Here is a 14,790-nt window from a genome sequence, read left to right on the forward strand (position 1 = left end):
TCTTCTCCACATTTCCCTTTCCTTCTCTTCATCCCTTTCTGTCTAAATCCTTAGTGTGAAAGGATGATTGGCTGGCTTGGTGTCAGTCCTGAACGGCCTTCGTCCTCCGTTTGCTCTTCCTTCTTTACCTTTTTCACTACCATGCTAACCTAAAGTGCTCTACAAGCTTTGACATGTAACATATTCGGTTCTAATTGTGAACCCATTTGTAACCTTTTTTCACAATACTTTATCATAATTCTGTATGACCTTTTCTTACCTGTGGGCTATGCCCCCAAGCCTCGCCCTATGGCTATATTTTGTATACGCCGCTGATGACCGTAGACGTTGACATTGCAGATTTTTTTTTTTTAATAAATAAAATGTCTTTTTGCCCACAACTATGTACCCTTTGTTATAGGTAAAATGATTACCAAAAAAAAATAACTTTCTTACAGTGGATACTGCACTGTTATTTCCTTTTCCATTTGTAATTTCTTCACTTAACCAAGGGACAATAAAATAAACATTACCATCATTATCTAATAACTAAAATTTTTCAAAACCTTTGTACAATCACAAGTTTTGGAACAGAAGTAAAACATACATGTATGGCATCATACTTTATTATATAGTATATATGTGTATATATATATGTATAGTATGGATATATGTCTGCAATTATGTGTATGTGAACCTTGAAAAGTACACATACCCACATACAAACATGGACATAATGTTCCATAATAATATAATTGCTACGGCACCAATCAGGTGTCTCACATTATACTAATCTATTATTCATACTTACCACACTCTCACCGGTGAATCATACAACACAATATCTGGTAAGAAGTAAGACTGAAGAGCTAAAAAAAAAAAAACTAATAGTAATACCTAGAAACACTGCAAATGATCTAAGCAGTTTATTTTTTTATATCTTTTTCAGTTCAGTAAACAGAATAAGACGGACAAGACTTCTTTAGCTACAGACATTGTTATAAAATGCGGATAGATTACAAGGTTACACTGGTAATTTTACAAAGCATACATATTCAAAATAAATAAAAATCATTCCTTATTGGTTTCCAGTGATATGCGTTAAAGCTAAAGATATCTCTAATGTGAGTTCGTAGTTAAATAATTTAAATCTGTAACTGAGATGGAGCTAAAAGAGGAAGGAGGCAGCCACAGTAAAGGATAAATATAAAAAGGAAAAGTGAAAAAGGAGAGAGAGAGAGAGAAAAAAAAAAATCTGCAGAGGAAGATAACAACATTAAGCAACACTAACACTGCTTATCAAAAAAAAAAGACATTAAAAAACTATCCTAAGAGAATAAAGCCATTCTACCAAAACTAAAAAGAAGAAAAATGCTGCCACTGCAGGTGAACTGAGACCACCTCGGCAAACTCTATAAAAAAGGAATACAAAAAGATCACAAAAAAGCTAGTTTGTGTAATAAAATTGGAATGAAAGCTACCATTAGCAATCACAGCACAAATCACCCTCTATTTCTGCAGAGAAACAATGTAATTATCCTTGTGATGAAATTATTTTCTTCCAATAGTAATTGTTCCAAAATGACATGAATATAAGTAATGGGACTTCATCATGCTAACTGAACCAGCAAAAATTCATCATTGCCCATAAAGTTAAATTTCAATAATGTTCCATGAAATTCACCATAATAACCAATATACATTATAGTATTAATGTCAATAACAACTTCACTTAATGACTGAATAAGAATGAGAATCACAGCAACAATAATAATTCATGTTAAAAATAAAAATAAAATAAAAAATAATAACAGCAATCAATTACAATTACAATAATAATAATAAAGGTCAAAATAGCCATATAAGAAATAACAATATTATTAATGATAATATCAATTATAATAAAAAAAATGATAACAGCAGCAATAATAGGAATAATAATAATAAAATCCATAATACTAATAGCAATAGTATTAATATGGGCAATAGTAATAAATAATAATGGCGATGATAATAATAATAATAATAATAATAATAATAATAATAATAATAATAATAATAATCATGATAATAGCAGTAATAATAATGATATCAATACTAACAATCAAATTAATGATTCCCATACAGCCTATTACTCTACGTTGTGCTTCAAAAGCTACAAAATTTTAACACTAAACCTTGTGCTGGAGTCTCTTATGCAGACGTGAAAAATTTCAAGTGTTTAGTAAGACTAATAATAATGGATTAACGTAAAAGCAACTGCAAAGAGTATCAATTGAATTTTTTTTCAGAAGCTCAGAATTATTCAATAAAGCAACTCCAACGACGTAAAAGAAAGTGCTGGACGAATTATCATTTTATTTAAGAATAAAATGTTCTTGGCATTCCCCCCTCTACGTATTTCCCTTTAAATACTTAACACATAAGTAACATAAAACACAAATACACAAGCATGGTCCCACCATATTATGTGTAAACTCCAATCTTCCGAGAAAGCATTCCTGCGCGCCTATCATTTAATACGACAATCATAATAACTAAACGTATAAATCTTTTGTTGACTAAACATTAAACTTCTTTAATTCCTATCACAATTAACACTACATCATCTTTCTTCAAAGTCAGGACAAATTATGAACGTACAATCCATCTATCTGAGTGACAGCCAGTAGGTAACAAGCGATGATGAAATTATCTATATATTTTTTGTTTACTGACAATTGAGAACTATGAGTTCAGCCACAGCGCACGAGACATCATTATTGTACTTTGTGAGAAGGCGTTGATTCACTTCTCTGTTGCCAAAGCCCATGTCTTCCAGCTGCTGCATAGGGGGCGGCAAGGGGGAAGTCCGTCTCTGGGGGTAAAATAGAGGCATAGTCACTTTGGTTGAAAATAACATTATAAAACAAAAATGAATAAAATACATTTTCAGAAATATGCAAAAAACAAAAAATACAATGCTGAAATTAGTGGTCAACTTGTTCAACTTGCTCAACACTGAATAACAAAAACAGAAAAAGAAAGAGAGAAAGAAAATGTTTTGGATCAAAATTGTGCCATAATCTCTTGAAGATATCTAAATTACCCTTAAATGTTTTAGAAAAGGAGTTTGGAAAACACTAAATCACCCCCGTATATCCATATCAATCACGAACTGAACTTTTATGCTAATTATAAATAATATCAGTAAAAAAATGTATCAGAGCTTCCTGAATGCAATATTTTTGTCAAAATTCCTTATAAGCACATTGAATGAAGAAACTGTCCTAAGGATACCTTTACAATTTAATAATTCATAATTTGAGGAAAATTTAAGTTGCAATTGATGTGCAGTGCTAATGCCAGTGTATATTTCTCCTGCACACTATACACATTCATAAATTATACTAAAACTTTCTCTTTTTTTGATCCAAAGGAAAATCAGAGGTACATGCAGTCTGCAGTCAAAAAATTCCTGGGGTAAACAATGGTGAAATGCACTTGAAACGTAAAACTAAGAGCTGTTCTCGACATCACATCTAGAACAGTTCTGGTGTTTTGCCACATCAGTGGAGAAAGGGTCAGTTCATTTCCATGTGAACTATTCCCTGAAACTGGTAGTTCTTATTAACTACTTTCCTGTGACATCAAATCTACATCATTCAAAACATAACAGGTTTCTCAGGGAGAAATAACACTAGGATCATGCACATCTTGACTATCTTTAGAGCAAATAATAAGATTGCATTAGCTTTACATGCCTTAATACAGAAGCTTCCAGCACCTCTAATTGGCCTGAAAATGTGAAATGAATATAACGCTTTGAAAATGACAGCCACACCGCAAAAGGACTTCCTAAGGAAATCAAAATATGAAAATAACTGAGGATTTTACAAAAGTGGATAACCATTATGCACTCATAATGTAACAGAAGGCTAACTTTGTTTAATGACAAGGTAGATAATGAAACTGAATTTCAAATAATGCACTTCAGTGTCAACAAACAATTCAATCAACATCAACCATCTCCATCTAAGCTCTAGCCTAAAGCCCCCTAATGAAGAGGCATGTTCTCCACCTCATTCAAAGATTACCCTGTTAATATGTAGCAATGTAAATTGAGCTACACAGAGAGAAAAAAAAAAAAGAGCTAGTTGTTCTCCTCCTCTCTTACCTTAGAGGGAGATTCCTCTTTCTGAACGGGTTCCTCTTTCTGAGTTGTTTCCTTTGGCTCTGACTTGGGGGCTGAGCTCTCTTCGGAAGCATAGATTTGATCAGGAGAATCGGTTCCAGTCGGCGATAGCATTTCCTGTGGAAGAAATGTTGGCTGTTTATTTTCTATATGGAAAACAGCATTTTGGATGATAATCTGAATAGAAGAAAAGATGTTTCACTCTTCTGTAATAAATGCAATACCTTTATCATCACCTTAAACCATACACATTACCTACACTCTTCAGCTTGCCTGACAACCTCACATTGCAATGTCTTGCCTAAACTTCCTGTTTCACCAGTCCTCTGAAATAACCAATCCAGTAAGCAACAGCATTCAGCTAACCTGGTTGATTCGTGTGATGAAGGAGCGGGCAGTGTTCCATGCCCCACGCACCAAATCCTCCGGGATGATGCTGACCAATTCATCTGGCAGTGCACCAACAAGATCCAAAGGCAAGTCTGTCCCTCCAGCAGCAATGGCAGCTGCTTTGCCATCTATACATCTTGAGAGTGGCCTGTGATCCTTATGCTGAATGAGAAGTTGGTGCCGAGATAAAGTGACCAATTTTGTTCTTACTTACTGTAGCTACTAAGTTTTGCTCAATATTGATCTCTGCTCCTTTCCTCAACTAACCTTGCCCTACTTAATACACTGACCAAACAGGATTCATGCAGGTGACTTACCTGGGTGGAAGATGGCTGTTCACATACAACACTATGGGCAGCCTGTGCACTCAGTGACCAGGTAGTGTCGTCTTTGGACTTGGATTCTTCACCTTCTTCACTGCTTCTGTTCCCTGATGACTGCTGAACTGCGTAAGCAAGATTAGCTCTCAAGGCTTCAGCAGGGACTTCCATGAAGGGTTTTGTGTCTGTTGGTGGATCTGGCATCGGCATTTTCTTCCCTGATTCTGCCTGTGGTGGAGTCTGGGCCTTTTCTTGAGATACCTCAACTACAGTGGACAAATGGCTTCCCTGAGAAGTAGTGGAATTATTTGACGATCCCCCAGACCCTTCCACTGATTCAGCCTGGTCATCCTGCAAGTCAGAGGCTACGGCAGTTGTTCGGTCATCCTCATCAGCTGTTAGGAAATCTGGCGAGTCTGGTCGGTCTACCTCATGCATATCTTGCACAACTGATTCAGCAAGACCTGCAAAAAATGGAACAATTATCATTTACATACCAAAAGCCATAGAAAATAAGATCTTTACAAACAGTGCACCAGCAAGAAACAAAGAACCTACTTCAAATCTTACTCAAACCACTTACCATTGTATGGTGAGGGAACATTGAAGCACTCGGGTAGATTTACAAGACAATATTCATTGTCCGAGTATTCTGTGTCTGACTCATTCAATATGGCTTGATCCTCAGAATCTAATTCAGAGAAGGACCCACTAGAGATGCTCAGAGTGTCAGCCTGAAAGACTTTGGGTCTGCAAGATTCCTTCTTTCCTGATTCTTGCTCTTTTCCGACCATCGACTCCCTCAGAGACTCCACAGATTCTTTGGCCATTTCCTTCAGCGGCACCTTCAATGCAAAAGCCATTTTGTGAATAAGGAAAAATGAAGACACATGAGAACCTAATCAATAATCAATAATCATGGCTATAAAGTTATCAGAACGGTTCAAGAACAAAATGGGACCTTCTGCTTTTGCATTTCCATTCACTGCACAAAAATAGAAGACCCTTTTCTTTAACATGGGCAAAAGTTACTAACCACAGCATGTGTCTGAGGAATATCCTGGATCATCTCTGGAGTCGTGGTTCCTGATGAGACCACTTCTGCCTCTTCCTCAAAGGAGATGAGATCCCGCTCTGTCCGTCGTACTTCAGTACCTTCAGTTTTCACACTGGTGCAAAGGCTCAAGCTCTTTAGATTCTGAAAAATAGTAGCATCTTTCTGACATTCCTGTACGCATAATTGTAAGAAGTTTTAAGATACATTATCATTATGAAAGAAATTGAGAATACAAAGAAAAGAAAAAGAGGGACAGAGGAAGGAGGGCAGAAAGAAAGGAAGGGGAAAGTGGGGGGGGGGGAGAGGGAGAGAGAGAGAGAGAGAGACAGAGAGAGAGAGAGAGAGAGAGAGAGAGAGAGAGAGAGAGAGAGAGAGAGAGAGAGAGAGAGAGAGAGAGAGAGAGAGAGAGAGAGAGAGAGAGAGAGAAACACAACCTGCAAGCTACAGGAATGAGCAACTACAAAGCCACAATGAAAAGTAAGACCTCAGGCAAGCTCTACCTTTCTCAGCTCCTTCTCAAAGGGATCCTCCGCATCATAGTAGTTCTCTACAATGCCACCCTCGAGGTCGCCCTTGATCTGGCTACTCCTTAGTGCCTTGGCCCCTTCTTCCTCCTCTTCTTCCTCTTCCTCCTCCTCCTCCTCTTCTTCCTCCTTATCACAGACAGTCTCCTCACTCACAGCACTGCCCTTCGACAGACATTGTTTTGGAGATACCGAAAGCATGAGCCTCACAGCAGACTGGCAGGGAGAGAGAGTGTGTTTTTGCACATAATTGAAGTCATTTCCTGAGTCACATTTCCAAAGCAACAAAGCATACGTGAAAGGTATCATATGGAGCAATATCTATATCCTTCTGCAGAGTACAATAATATTAAAATAAATTTAATAACATTACCAATGATGATTGATAATGCTGATAATAATAAATTTGCAATGACAATAATAGTAATAACAGCAATAATGATGATGATGATGGTCATAGGGACTGAAAAACAAGTATTCCCAGGTCCTACTTAACAAACAAATAGACAAGTCATGGGGCATGTTCTATGTCATGGGCACTGTAGTAAGTAATAATATTAATATCTATAGAGAACTGAAGTATATATTTCTTATGATCATCATAATCATACCTTGGTTATATATTTTGTTATTACTGTTACCCATACATATTGTCATTGACATACATAGATCTTATCTTTATAATAGGGCATGATCGAGGATTGAAATCAAGGGACTGTGAGAGGCTAGTAAAACTACCCCTATTCAGAATAAAACTTGTAAATAAGACCAAGTGAGCACCCAGTCACTCTTGCTCGCTCAGTAATGATGATGATAACGTATAAAAATGGACGAGAGGAAAAAATCTAACCAACATCAGAACCTGATTGCACTTACTGCAACATCTTCACCCTGAACTGGCTCCAGCTTCTCACGCACATTTCTATCCGCCACGTAAATAGCGCACCACATCTGGTTCCCAAACACACGACCTCGCTGACAGAACCTCCAATGAGTGGCATACCAACCTGGCTCACCTATTGTTGCAAGTAAATATTATTAGTATAAAAAGGATGTTCTTAAATAGTAGATTTAAATCAGCATATTGAGAACAATCAAACAAATTCAATTGGATATTTACAACTCTATGTCATTTACATTCTACCCTTAAGATACTGCTTGGACACAAAGATCTACACATCCAAAACAACTATGACTCATTTTCAAAATATAATAACATCTATAACTTGAAACCACATACTCCAATCGACTCAACCCTAAAACCACTCACCAAATACAAAATATCAAAAAGAAAACACTTACTTGGTGCTGTGAAGGTGATGGATATGTCTCCTTCCTGGCCAGGTTCCAAGGGAGGGCACACCACCTTCTTTGAGGACGGCTTCAGTTTCCAGCCAGCAGGAGAACCACGGAATCGCACCTGGCTCCACTTGCACAGGGTTGTCTTGATATGGAACATAAAGCATGAATAATTACTAGAATATTCTGAACCCCTTAATGCTAAGACTTTTAGACATACCACATTGATATTTATGATTCTGCCCTGCATCACGCAGATATCCTTTAGTTATGACATCAATAGCAGTCACCAGCAGCAAGGACAGAGATTATAGGTAAATAAGGTGGACAAATGAGACAAAAGAGAAAGAAAATAGAGGTAAATTAAGAAATATGAGAGAGCTAAAAACTGCATAACAGTTAAAATGTAGTAAAACAGACCTATATAATCCAGTGATTATTAACTTTTAGCTTCATCCACTCTTTACACACCAAAAAGAACAAGACAAAGGTGGCCATCTTTCTTGTCATAATTTCCATTATCTACAAAAGGAGTAATGGAACCTCACCTTCTCATTCCAAGGCTCTACACCAGTATTAGCGACCCTCCATGTCTTCACAAATTCTGTCCCTGGAGCCACCTCGGAGCCATCAGGATAGGTTACATCATGGAGGTAGAGGGCATCATAACCCCTTGTGCTGATGCCAGCTGTGCCCTCATTGGGCGAGTCTTCGGCCAAGGCTTCCAGCTCCTGTAGGGCAGCATGCAACAGTGATGCATCTACAGGGAATCCCTAAGAGAAAACAAATTTAATTATTCCTTATTTAGATCATGCTCTTTCCTTTCTTTAGTTTCTGAGCAAACATTTTTGAACTGGTGGAACTCCTGAGATGGTGCTTGGCTTACCTTGTTGTCGATATTGAATTTCTTTGATTTGCCTGCCTTCTGGTTTCCTGCTTTTCGGTCATTTCTGCGTTGCTGTCGCTGCTCAGCTGTGATAACCCTGTGCTGCTTGTCGACCATTTTTCTGAGCTTGTTGAGTTCCTCTGGGGAGCAGGACTGTTTCTTGCGCAGGCCTTCCATTTTTGCCAAAACCTTCTCCTGAGTGCGACTGGCTTTGTCCATCTCATCAACATATCTGCTAATGGTTATTAAAACATTCTTAAAATCTCTAACAATTCTCCTAAACTAACAGAACAGACTAAGAACATCTACCTACCTATTTTTTCTCCCACTTCCTTCTTCCTCATCCTTATAAAAAAACAATAATAATAAATAAATATAATAATAAAAATTACACTAGGCAGGCACTAGAATCAGGTGCAGTAGACTTTCTTGCTTCCAATACAAAATAGCATTCAAGCACACCTCACATTTCTCAATAGTTTTTGAAAGAGTAAAATGTATTTCATCTCTGAAATCAGGCAGAATGGAATAGTCTTAAGAAAACAAGAAGTGGCAAAGAATGTTAAAACTAACTGCAGCAGAAATATTTCTTAAAACAATTTTAATATCATTAAAAAAAAAAAAAAAAAATCAAATAAATGAATAGAAGGTTAAATCTTCATGCTTCCATGCTTGGAAGAAGGAGAATAACTTTCGTATTCTTACTCTTGCCATAAAGAAGCACACTGAGGCAAAATACAAACGATGCTTTTATCTATTGTTGTTGCTAATCACTCTAAGAATAATCAAAACCTGTAGGACTCACCTGGAAGTACAAGTATTATGAAAATTTAATTCTCAAACACAATATCACTGTCTATACTTATGCCTAACAAACAAGTATTTTCTGGAGCAATGAAATGAAAGCATCCAACACTAAAAATCAAGAGTATATAATGACCAGCTTTATAATTATCATAGGAGAAGCATATAATAATTATCAAAATATTGCGAAATGGTGAGTTGTCAACATTAAACTATATGCTGGTCTCTTCCCAGTTCTCTTTCTTTCCATGTTTATCAGGAGAGACGGTGTTTATGTATATGTAACTTTTACATCCTTTATGATACAATCATCATAATATAAAGCCTCAATCACACATGGATTAACAATCTTTACCGAGTGAACTTAGAAATCCATTTAAATTGGAAAAAAAAAGTGGCAGGAAAGAGAGCAAGAGGAAACCACTTATTATTATTAGCAATTCCACAATATCCAACTTACCTTTTTGTTCTTATCTTATAGGAACTTGGCAGTCTATTCCTACATCTATTATGACTAACTGCAAAGTATCCTCCCATGCTCAAGGAACTACTGTTTCCACTCGACACTTGAAGGCCGAGCCACCCATTAGAGGACCAGAACTATTCACAAATCTCAGAACAACTTACTTGCACATCAGTTTCTTCTTTTCCATTTTCTCCTGCTTCTTCATGAGCCTCTCTTCTTCTTTGGCCAACTTCTTGCGCTTTGCACCCACGTCATTTTCTCCAGCCTTCACCTTTTTCTTCTTGCCTTTGATCTCTTCGTTCTTTCCATCCCGTGCGCGCTGGCATGCCTTGGCTTTCTGCGGGTTCTTACTGGCAGCTTCATTTTGTAGCTTTGCATTCCCTTCTGTAATGATGGCAGAGACAGAAGAAAAATCATTTCACAAGCATATAATAAATATTGCCTAAACAGAAATCTACACCAACCACAGAAGTCATCTACTCAACTCCTAAAACAGAAATCTACACCAACCACAGAAGTCATCTACTCATCTCCTATAACCACAAAGCAAAACACTTACTTGCAACCTGATGTTCGACTTCTGTCTCGGACCCTGGTGTTGAGGGAAACTTCATCTCCTTGATCATGCCCGAGACCTTCTCCATCACGCACTCACTCACTTCCTCAGAGATCTCTTTGCGGAACTAGAACAGAAAGTGACTCTGGATTTATGCCTTACCAATACAGAATGTCCAAATCTTGAAGACACTCGATGACAAATGATTATCAAGGAACAAGTAAAACAACTGATCAACTGGTTCCTTGTGCATTGTTGGATTGTATATTAAATGACCAGATAAACTAATACTAATCCCTCATTACCTATAAAACATATTTCATATGAATAATGGAGGTATCTTGTGAAGATAAACATTCCAATAATTCTAGTGATTCTTCATCCACATACAGCAATGATGTCACAATCTGGACATCTTAACCCTCCTGCTCTGGATGGCATGTATGTCACGCCATGGTAAGAGTTGCCATCTTGTCTGGGACATATATGTATTGCCATTATTATGTAAGATGGATCACAGTTTACCACTTTATCTTGCAGACTATGCACCCTGGTGACTCCATACTTTCATGCAGACCCCCCCTACAAAGAGAGAGAAAGCGAGAGAGAGAGAGAGAGAGAGAGAGAGAGAGAGAGAGAGAGAGAGAGAGAGAGAGAGAGAGAGAGAGAGAGAGAGAGAGAGAGAGAGAGAGAGAGAGAGAGAGAGAGAGAGAGTGTGTGAGTGTGTATGTGTGTGTGTTTGCGGGTCTGTACTGCATCATGTATACTGGAGGTGGATGCAGCTGGAACAGGGGGAGCTCAAATGATAATTGGGATGATGTGAGCAAGAGAGGGATGGCAGAAAAGTTTGAAATGCAACTCAGAGCAGCTGTTGTCTTAATATGTCTGGTGCAGTCACTCTCATATCATCCTAAGATGTCTAGCACAGTTTAGAGGTAAAGAATATACTATGAAGCTTTGGAACCACTGCTCCTGTGGGAATTTAGGCCAGAAGCTGACATGAAGGTCACACTGTTTCATTAATGTTTTTAATAAAGCTTCATACCTGGACTTTGTTGAGAATTAAGGTGTGGTTCAACTGGCATGTCTTCGTCTATGACCTGACTTGTGTCCAAGTGCCTAATCAAATATAGTTTCAACTGCAAAAAACCCTACCATAACACACCACACATGGCTCTTGCTTCAATAACACCATGCATATTACTTCTCGTTTGAGCAAAATAGAGCACAAGGGTTTGTTTCCGTTTTCATTGTAGTTTTGTGTTTCATGGTGTATTTGTTAAAGAAGGAACAGAATCTAATTTACTGATTCAAAATTATTAATGCTAGTCTGGAGGGCCATCAAAGTGAGTGTTTTATAGAAAATCTCTAATAATTTCTTTAAAGTGAATTCCATACAATAATCTTCAATTGCACCCTGGAAAGCTGGGAAACACATGCAGGAAAGAGCACTCTAGGTCAGGTAATCGCTGGCTCCCCTCTGCCCCCAGATTTTGCACCAAAGTGACATGATTTGCCCCAGATAGCCGCATTTACGGCCAAACCTGCGTGTATACGAGGCCAGTTGAACTGCACCTTTATATGGAATGATATGTGCCTTTTGCCTGCAGGTGACATACAATGTCACATGTGCATGCAGCTTTGGAGCTTAGACTTTACAGCATTTTAAAAGTACTGGAGGCACTGGGTTAATTAGTATTAAACTAAGTGATTATATATACTACATTTGTCTCCTTTCATTCCACTCTCAGAAGAAAGAAGGAAAGAAGAAAAAGAGGAAAGAAGGAAAGAAAGAAAGAAAGAAAGATAGAAAAAAAAGGACACTCACCTTCTCCATGTAGGTGGTGAACCAAGCAGGTGGCTGTTCGGGCCGCTGTGTCGCCTCCTGTGGCACTTTGGACCTTGCTCCACCACCAGCAGATCCACCAGTACCTGCACCAAAGACAGCCTGACTGGTGGTGGCGGAGTGTGGGGGCTCACTCTTAATGTTAGGAGAGGGTGCCTCAAACTTGAATAGCAAATTGGGAGGAGAGTTGCGGAGAGATCGGACTGGCGGGCCCTTCTTGCAGTCAGTGCGGGGTGCGGACATGGCCGTGGTAGTGGTTGTTGTGGTTGTGGTAGTGGCTGTTGTGGTGGTGTGATGAGGCTTATCACACTCCAAGGCCTCATCACAGTCATAACCCCACATACCCTGGACATGACCTGGGATTGGACCTACGGGCACAGATACTGATCATAATTAGCTTTGCTTCACTGAATGCCAAACAAAGGAGAGCTGGGACTTTCGAAAAGTTTTGGGGTGTCCAAACACAAAAACGGAGAATCAAATCCCAGGAAATTTTGCTTTTTGTTAATTACATCATATCATTCCTGTTTCCATTCATCTACAAGCCTGTAATTAATAAAAGCCCACTCTGACAGCCAAAGTAATATTGAAATTCTTCTGAAAAATTCCTACAAACTTTGTTTACTCAAGATGCAAGCACAATTTCACGTAAATGGGGTGAACTTTTGGATAAGAATATTATGATGTTTGCATAACGGGAAATTACACAAACAAGCATCACAAAAAAAGTAAATGAAATCTATTTGAACTCTACCAATCTTTGCTTGCATTTTCTAGCATTTTCTCTTTTGGTGCTTATCACAAATAAGAAGGACATCCAATGATGACCTTTTTTCTGAAATATATCCAATCACCTTTAGCAAAAATCCAACATAAAAGGAACTAAGCAAGCTTTATGTTCCCAACCTGGACATGGTAACTATACAAACATGACCACTTGATCTGCAAATTATGATTCCCACGAAACAGCAATGATATGAAATAATCTACCAATAAGAAAAAAATAAATTGTATTAATGCCTCAGTGATTTTCTTGTGAATCAGCTATCATATTCTTATATTGGGGAAACTAAAAGGCGCTTGCAGTTTCATGCACAGAACAACATGCAATCAAACTCAAATGGTAGTAAAATTAAGCTGAAATACTACAGCAACTCCTGAAAGCACCCTGAACATATCTGATTTTGTAATATATCTCCTTACTCCACTACCATAACTATTAGATGATCAAATATATAGTTGAAGGATTTGAATTTAGACAAGGCTGACCTTGAACTCAGTTCTATGTTCTAGCTAACTAGCCTGATATATTGTGCATTTTACACATTATCATGAAGAATCAGGTAATATATCTGAACTGAACAAGATGTGTCCGTCATAAATAAACTGTGTAAATAGTTGTACTGAGTAATAACTTCATACAATATCTACAGTAAAAAATAACAGAAGAAACGAGATATCATGGACAAATTCAGCATTTATTGAGACCAAACTAAAACAACTAATTACTGACATTAACAAGTGCTGTGCTCCTTTGGCAATACGCATCATATATCTATAGCAGTGATTATAGCTTTAGTTTAAACTCTAGGGCCAAAGGAATGAGAAAAAGATGTACAAGTAATCTATGACTCTATGCAACCTTGATTGAAGGTCTGTCTGCAGACCTAAATGTACAGCTCCCAAGTCTGCATAAACCAAGACCAGTTTGACCCTATATGCGCATTGTCTACACGCTTCACTTTAAGGATGTAGAAAACAGATGAATATCGAGAGTGGTGTGTTAATTTGCCTCATGAGTATATCTGGAGATGAATAAACACGCCCATCATGGTGTTCATCTGTTTTGTATATTAGTGAGGCAAGGTGTGTAAATGCTTGCAAACGGGCAAACTTTATATATATGTAAGGCCCAATTCTTATATTTTCAACTATAGTGTGTCTACCCACTGTGATCCATGACTAAGAATTTACCACTTAATTGACTAACTTCTCATTTCTAAACCCACTAGCTGCACACGACAAGACTCTACGCTATATCCACTCCATTTTTTATATAATAATAGTGTTACACAGAGATGGTTCCACAAGTGATGTCACCAAAAAGTTAGTCTCACCTATCAACTATTTACCCTTTTCCTTGATTCTTTTAAAACAAATCTTTTGCATTATTTAATAAAATTTAACATTAGTAGTATGTCAGTAATGATAATATCAGCATCAATATCAACAGCATTAGGGAAAAAGAAAGAAAAGCAAAGTCAAGGAATAGGGAAATGAGGCAAGGTCACAAGGGCCTACTAATTGGCTCCCTGGTGGCTGAGGACTTGTGGAACCATCGGGCCAACAAAAGCCACTAAAACCTACAGCAGACAGTACATACATCCATGGCCAGTGGATTAACTTTCAAACTCTCGCAATGCCACTTCCAAAGGAGGAATTAGTGGAGTAGGAATCACATGCTAAAATCAAGGATAACAAATGACATA

General features: G+C 37.8%; 1 protein-coding gene across 7 annotated transcripts in view; it reads right to left on the reverse strand.

Annotated features, from left to right (window-relative positions):
* Positions 1-589: 589 nt before the first annotated feature.
* LOC113817033 (next to BRCA1 gene 1 protein) overlaps positions 590-14,790 on the reverse strand; it is a 23,968-nt gene continuing 9,767 nt past the window's right edge. The window contains exons 5-18 of one of the 7 annotated variants that reach the window (XM_070130864.1): positions 12,284-12,669; positions 10,459-10,582; positions 10,061-10,283; positions 8,630-8,861; positions 8,292-8,516; positions 7,747-7,888; positions 7,321-7,460; positions 6,421-6,660; positions 5,900-6,061; positions 5,447-5,708; positions 4,861-5,327; positions 4,520-4,705; positions 4,136-4,270; positions 590-2,836 (exon numbers count right to left, since the gene is read on the reverse strand). In XM_070130864.1, coding sequence (XP_069986965.1) covers positions 2,690-2,836; positions 4,136-4,270; positions 4,520-4,705; positions 4,861-5,327; positions 5,447-5,708; positions 5,900-6,061; positions 6,421-6,660; positions 7,321-7,460; positions 7,747-7,888; positions 8,292-8,516; positions 8,630-8,861; positions 10,061-10,283; positions 10,459-10,582; positions 12,284-12,669 — 3,071 coding nt within the window. In that variant the 3' untranslated portion in view covers positions 590-2,689. Of the gene's footprint in view, positions 2,837-4,135; positions 4,271-4,519; positions 4,706-4,860; positions 5,328-5,446; positions 5,709-5,899; positions 6,062-6,420; positions 6,661-7,320; positions 7,461-7,746; positions 7,889-8,291; positions 8,517-8,629; positions 8,865-10,060; positions 10,284-10,458; positions 10,583-12,283; positions 12,685-14,790 lie in introns of all 7 variants that reach the window. The other 6 variants (XM_070130862.1, XM_070130865.1, XM_070130861.1 and 3 more) reach the window with 6 other exon arrangements.

This window comes from Penaeus vannamei, chromosome 15, assembly GCF_042767895.1.
Source record: "Penaeus vannamei isolate JL-2024 chromosome 15, ASM4276789v1, whole genome shotgun sequence".
Classification (NCBI taxonomy): Eukaryota; Metazoa; Arthropoda; class Malacostraca; order Decapoda; family Penaeidae; genus Penaeus; species Penaeus vannamei.